The sequence below is a fragment of the Chrysochloris asiatica genome, unplaced genomic scaffold (assembly GCF_000296735.1).
Source record: "Chrysochloris asiatica unplaced genomic scaffold, ChrAsi1.0 scaffold00001, whole genome shotgun sequence".
Classification (NCBI taxonomy): Eukaryota; Metazoa; Chordata; class Mammalia; order Afrosoricida; family Chrysochloridae; genus Chrysochloris; species Chrysochloris asiatica.
This window is the reverse complement of record NW_006408519.1, coordinates 52,748,984-52,756,224: the sequence shown is the minus strand read 5'-3', so window position 1 is coordinate 52,756,224 and position 7,241 is coordinate 52,748,984. Positions and strand designations below refer to the sequence as shown.

The 7,241-nt window shown below is 43.8% G+C and overlaps 1 protein-coding gene across 1 annotated transcript; it reads right to left on the bottom strand.

Annotated features, from left to right (window-relative positions):
* Nucleotides 1–2,947: 2,947 nt before the first annotated feature.
* Nucleotides 2,948–6,324, bottom strand: LOC102815864 (macrophage migration inhibitory factor-like; the record flags this gene model as incomplete). The annotated part of the gene is made up of 2 exons (XM_006830767.1): nucleotides 6,033–6,324; nucleotides 2,948–2,964 (listed from the first exon to the last, which is right to left on the bottom strand). Coding segments are annotated over exons 1-2 (309 nt in total), but the record flags the coding sequence as incomplete, so codon positions are not given.
* Nucleotides 6,325–7,241: the final 917 nt, after the last annotated feature.

The following is a 7,241-nucleotide window of genomic DNA, read 5'->3' as shown; positions in this document are numbered from 1 at the left end:
GAGGGGGAAGTGTAGGGGGCGGGTTTCTGGGATATACCCTTTGGGTGGTTGATGAGGCATGGAGGGGATTGGAACCATGGCAATGAGATGATATAAGATGGAATGAATGTAAAACTAAAGTTCCCCCATGTAAACTATCATATAATTCACAATAAAAAAATATATATAAGTGAAAAATAAATAAATTAATTAAGGGTTGAAGTGTAAAAAGAAAATGTATCACTTGGGTCAGGCCCACCTTTGTCTTCAAACTGATACCTTTGCTCTTGAACACTTTAAAGAGGTATTGTGCAGCAAATTTGCCTAATGCAATATGCCGTTTGATTTCTTGACTGCTGCTGATGAACACTGATGGTTCATCCGAGCAAAATGAAGTTTTTGACAACTTCAATCTTTTCTCCATTTATCTGGATGTTATTTCATGGTCCAGTGGTGAGGAGTTTTGTTTTCTTCACATTGAGGTGCAACCCAGAAGACTGTAGTCTTTGATCTTCATGAGTAAGTGTTCTAAGTCCTCCCCGCTTTCAGCAAGCAAGGTTGTACCATCTGCATATCGCTCGTTGCTAATGAGTCTTCCTCTGATGCTACATTCTTCATACAATCCAGCTTCTCAGATGATTTGTTCAGCGTACAGATTGAATAAGTATGGTGAAAGAACACAATCCTGGGGCACTCCTTTCCTAATTTTAAACCATTCCATGTTCTCTTGTTCTGTTCGAACAACTGCCTCTTCGTTTATGTACAGGTTCCTCATGAACATAATTAAGTATTCCGGAAAACTCATTCCCCACTATGTTACCCTTAGCTTGTCATGATCCACACAAAAGCCTTTGCGTAGATAGTCAATAAAGTACAGCTAAACATCTTTCTGATGTTGTCTGCTTTCAGCCATGATCCATCTGATGTCAGCAATAACATCTCTAGTTCCATATCCTCGTCTGACTCCAGCTTGAACCTCTGACAGTTTCCCATCAATGTACTATTGTAGCTATTTCTGAATTATCTTTAGCAAAATTTTGCTTGCATGTGATTTTAATGATATTGTCAGATGATCCCCACATTCTGTTTGGTCACCTCTCTTTGGAACGGGCACAAATATGGATCTCTTCTGGTCAGTTGGCCAGATAGCTGTCTTCCAAGCTTCTTGACATAGTTTATTAAAAGATTTCAATTTGTATTCCATCTATTCCCGGAGACTTGTTCTTTGTCAATGCCTTCAGTGTACTTTGGACTTCTTCCTTCAGGATCATTGGCTCTTGATCACATGCTGCCTTTTGAAATGGTTGAACATTGACCATTTCTTTTTGACACAATGACTCAAGCTTAACAACAGTTGTGAGGATGGAGCAGGACCAGGCAGTGTTTCCTTCTGTTGTGCATTAGATTGCTCTGAGTTGACAACCTCAATCTCTTCTCCATTGATAAGAATGCTGTTTATTGGTCCAGAGGTGAGGATTTTTGTTTTCTTTACATTGAGTTGTAATCCATACCAAAGGCTGTGCTCTTTGATCTTCATCAGTAAATATTTTAAGTCCTCTTCACTTTCAGCAAGCAAGGTTGTATCATCTGCATATCGCAGGTTGTTAATAAGTCTTCCTCCAATCCTGATGCCACGTTTTTCTTCATAGAACCCAGCTTCTTGTATTATTTGCTCAGCATACAGGTTGAACAAGAATGGTGAAAGAACACAACCCTGTCGCACACCTTTCCCAATTTTAAAACATTCAGTGTTCCCATGCTCTGTTCGAACAACTGCCTCTTGGTCCAGGTACAGATTTCTCAGAAGTACAATTAAGTGTTCAGGAATACTCATACTTCTCAATGTTGTCCATAGCTTGTCATGATCCACACAATCGAAAGCCTTCACATAGTCAATAAAGCATAGGTAAACATCCTTCTGATATTCTCTGCTTTCAGCAAAGATCCATCGGACATCTGCAATGATATCTCTCGTTCCACGACCTCTTCTGAATCCAGCTTGAAATTCTGGAAGTTCTCTGTCAATATATGATTGTAGCCGTTTCTGTATTACCTTGAGCAAAACTTTACTCGCTTGAGATATCAAAGAGATTGTCCGATGATTTCCACATTCTGTTGGGTCACCTCTCTTTGGAATGGGCACAAATATTGATCTCTTCCAATCAGTCGGCCAGATAGTTGTCTTCCAAATTTCTTGGCAGAGATGAGTGAGTGCCTCCTGTGCCGCCTCACTTTCTTGAAAGATTTCAATTTTTATTCCATCAATTCCTGGTGCCTTGTTCTTTGCCAATTCTTTCAATGCATTTTGGACTTCCTCCCTGAGTATCAATGGCTCTTGTTCACATGGTACCTCTTGAAATGGCTGAACATGAACCATTTCCTTTTGGTACAATAACTCTGTGTATTCCTTCCATCTCTTCTTGATGCCCTCTGCATCATTCAATAATTTGCCCAGAGAATCTTTCAATAACGAAAGTTGAGGCTTGAATTTTTTCTTATCAATGGAGAAGAGATTGAGGTTGTCAAGGACTTCATTCTTCTTGGATCAACTATCAACACTCGTGGAAGCAGCAGTCAAGAGATCAGATGACGTATTGCATTGGGCAAATCTGCTGCACAGGAACTTTTTAAAGTATTGAAGAGCAGAGACATCAGCTTGAGGACTAAGGTGCGCCTGACCCAGGCCATTGTGTTTTCAATAGCCTCATATAGATGGGAAAGCTGGACAGTGAATAAGGAAGATCGTAGAAGAATTGATGCCTTTAAGTTGTGGTGTTGGAGGAGAATACTTAAAGTGCCATGGACTGCCAAAAGAACCAATAGATCTGTTTTGGAAGAAGTGCAACCAGAGTGCTCCTTGGAGGCCAAGATGGCTAGGCTTTGTCTCTCATACTTTGGATACATTGTCCGGAGAGAACAGTCGCTGGAGAAGGATGTCATGCTGGGTAAGGTGGAGGGTCAGAGAAAAAGAGGAAGACCCCCAACGAGATGGATCAGCCAGGTGACATCATTGATGGCGTCAAGTGTGGTGGTGGTAGTGAGGTTGGCCCAGGATCAGACATTGTTTCGTTCTGCTGTGCATGGGATTGCTATGAGTCGGTTCCGACTCGATGGCACCTGACCACAACAACAACTCTGATTCTTAGTGGGACCAGGGGGCACACCCAGTCCCAAATTAGTCTCTTGGCAAGTTTTAGGGTACAGTTCATCTCAGCATTTCTTTCCAGGAGGTGTACAGCTTCCACTTCGCTGGGCGAGTTCTTGAGTCTCCAGCCAGTTTCTCTTTTGAGATCTTCAAAGGGGCACTTGGGTGTGAACATCTTCAGCTCAAACTTGAGGTTTAGAGTCAGGGTCTGCAAGGATGGGAGCTGGGCTGATGTCTTGGTGATTTTGTTGGTGCGATGGTTTCCTTCAGCTTCATGGTATTGACTTTTTGGTGATCTGGGCCATACATGATAATTACTCTAGCTGGTGCTTGGTTGGCCCAACAATGTGAGTAGCCACGTCTTTTTCTAAATTGCCTTGTGTGCATGCAAGACAACCTAGAAGGAGGCCCTGGGTGGGGATGTGCGCTCTGCCTTTTGCGCAGTCAGGCCGCTATCTTTTCACTCTCACACCCACTGTTCTGAAAGGTAATCTGTAGATCTTTCTTGGAAGCCCTTATCAGAGTGGTTGGCAGTGTTAGCCGGGCACCTCTAGTTCTTCTGGTTTCAGGGTAGATGAGATCGTGGCTTGTGTAGACAGGTTTCTTCTCTGAGACTTTGTTTTTCACACTGTCTTGATTAAAACAGCTTAGAGTAAATTTTGAGATCAGGTATGCGTATTTCTGTTGTTATTAAGTGCTGTTGAGTCAGTTCTAACTCTGAGGCTTTCTATAGGATTTCTGAGGAGTTACTGGTGGGTTTGAACTGCCAACCTAGCAGTTACTAGTCCAGTGCTTATCCTACAGAACCACACCAAGATTCCAGGTAGATGTATAGGTCCTCCAAATTTATTCCTGCATTGTGTTGTTATTGTTAAGTACCATGGAGTCGGTTCCTGAACAGAACCCTGGAAATAGTATGGGTTAGGCATTAGGCTGCTAATCAAAAGGTCAGTGGTTCAAATCTACCAACCTCTTGAAAACAATGAGGCTATCTGCTCTTGTAAAGATTTAGAGCGTCTGAAATCCGGTATAGCATCGCTCTGAGCTGGAGTCAGCTTGGTGACGGAGGCTTTTAGCAGAGTTAACGTAGCAGGTCAGAGACTGCTATCTTTAGGAAGAACTACTCATAGTGCTTATGAGTCAGGCTGCCAACCTCAAGGTCAGCAGTTCGAAACTACCAGCGGTTCCATGCAAGAAAAATGAGGTGTTCTGCTCCCGTAAAGATTTGCAGCCTCAGAAGGTCACCAGTCACGCTATGATGGTCCCCAGTGAGCCAGACCTGTGTCCTGTGAGTTCTCCTAGCAAGTCACAGAGTCCTCCCATAAATCCCTAAGTATCATGGTTCAAACAGACTGTAGTCAATCTGTCTGGGTGGGGCTGATGAAAGGAGATGGGGATAGCACTCATGTGGTACAACAGTGAATAATTGGTATCAGGACTGACTGTGAGGAATGGAAGTGTAAAGGTAGACATTTTGTAGCAAAAGGAGGAGAGTGATTGACTTTGCAGTCTAGGAGCAGAGGTCCCTGGGACCATCAAGGGAGAAGAGCGGATTGCGGGACCCTACCCAGAGGAACAGTGATGCCAGAGATGGAGGCAGAGACAATGACATGAAGACATGGAGCGGCTGGGGACTCTAGACCCAGAGAGGGAGAGGGGCCTGTGTGCTGATGACCGGCGGGGGGTGGTGGGGTGGGGGCAGGTTTGTAGTGTATACCCTTTGGTTGGTTGATGATGCATGGAGGGGATTGTAACCATGGCAGTGAAACAACATACGATAGGATGAATGTAAAGCTAATATTCTCCCATGTACACTATCACATAGTTCACAATAAAACATTTAACGATAAAAGAAAAAACTGTGATGAGTCGCACACACATACATATTTGCTGTTGCTGTTACGTGCTGTTGATTCAGTTCCAACTCATAGTGACCCTGTATAGGGTTTCCAAGGAGTGACTGGTGGATTTGAACTGCCGACTTTTTGGTTAGCAGTCCAGTGTGTAGCTTATAGTGCCACACCAGGACTATACGAGGGGGCTTCAAAGGGTTCGTGGAAAAAGTTCATAATCTTTTAGTTCCATTTTCCATGAACTTTTTGAAGCTCCATTATGCACACTTGATTTAAAATTTTTTTCAATTTCTAATTATTTAGAGATAGTATATAGTAATATTGTGTGTGTGTGTGTGTGTGTGTTTACATGATTGAGCCTTGTGAACCCCCCCCCCTTTGTTCCAGGTCTTTGGACGAAGGCACTGTCACCACGAATTTGGATTTTCATAGATGCTGTAGGGTTTTCATAGATGGCCTAGATCAACTAGGGTGTTCTATTCCTGGTATTTATTCCTAGTTTGATGACAGATTTTATCATGGGTTGGTGCAGAGTTTTTCAAATGCTTTTCTGCATCTATTGTAATAATCATATTTCTTCTTCGACCCTTTTTAGCTTTAAAAACAACTGTGATAAATTATATTTAACAAAGCATTTACAATTTCAGTCTTGTTTACATGTACAACTCAGTTCATTACGCTTCCCAGGTTCTGTGGCTGTGACCAATCTCCATTTCCAAATGTCTGATCCCCTTTAACAGAAAATTAGTGCCCATGAAGCAACGACCACCCTTCTCCCTCCCACCTGTCAGTGGCAACTACTCGCGTTGGATCTAGGCATTTGCCTCTTCTAGATCTTTTCAGAGAGGTGGGATCTGACAGTATCTGTACTTTGTGCTCCACTTATTGTACTTAGCATGGTATCTTCAAAGATCAACAGATTGTAGCATATATCAGAACTTCATTTCTGTTTTTTGGGTGTCTGAACTATTTATTTCTCAAGACCAAGAGGTTGGGCTAGCTGGGAATGGGGAGGGCAGGGTCACAGTCCTCAAGCTTAGGTGGAACTGTTCGAGCCAACATGGCCGCTTTCATGTCATAGTAGTTGATGTGGATCCTGTCGGGGCTGACGCGCAGGCGCTTGGCCTGCAGGCCACACAGCACCTTGCTGTAGGTGCGGTTCTGTGCGCTGCCGATTTTGCTGTGCAGGCTGCAGAGGTGCGCACGCCTCGGTTGATCCCCGAAGGCCCTGAGCTGGTCCGGGACCACGTGCACCGCGATGTACTGCGCTGGCTTGCCAGTGGCCGGCGCCAGCTGCTGAGTGAGCTCGGAGAGAGGAACGTTGGTGTTCACTAAGAACATCGGCATGATGGCGGAAAGACTGACGGGTGGACCAGACTAGGGACAGACTCACGCGGAGGCAGCAAGCCTGGAACCTGAGCTCTCATTTCTTTTTATGATTCAATAATATGCCATTGCGTGTGTGTATGTTTTGCTTAGCAGTTCAAATGTTGATGGACACTTGGGTTGTTTGTACCTTTTGGCAATTATAAATAGTGCTGTCATGAGTATTGGCATGGACGTATCTGTTTGTGTACTTAAGTCTTTTGGATATATATCTAGGTGTAACTGTTGAGTTATAGGATACATTTAGCCTTTTGAGGAGCCCACCAAACTGTTTTCCACGATGGCCGCACCACTTTAGAGTCAAACCAGCCGATGGATGAGGATTTTCACTTCCCCAAATCCTCAATGACTTACTGATTTCAAGGTTTCTGATCCTGGTCCTCCAAGTGGGAGTGAAGTGTTACCTCACGCTGTGATTTCTGTTTGTATGACACTGAGCATCTTTCCATGTGCCTTTTGTATATTCTCTCTGGTGAAGTGTCTATTCAAGTCCTTTGTCTATTTCATTATTAGGTCTTTTTAGTCTTTTAATGTGGTTGTTGTTAGGTGCCATCGAGTCGGTACCGACTCATAGCGACCCTATGCACAACAGAAGGAAACACTGTCCGGTCCTGGGCCAACCTCACTACTGTTGCCACACTCTAGCCCATTGATGCTGCCACTGTGCCAGTCCATCTCACTGGGTTCTTCCTCGTTTTCTCTGACCCTCCACCTTACCAAACATGATATCCTTCTCCAGTGACTAGTCTATCCTAATAATATGTCTGAAGTATGAGGGACGAAGTCTGGCTATCCTGGCCTCCAAGGAGCAGTCTGGCTGCACTTCTCCCAACACAGATCTATTGGTTCTTTCGGCAGGCCATGGTACTCTCAATGTT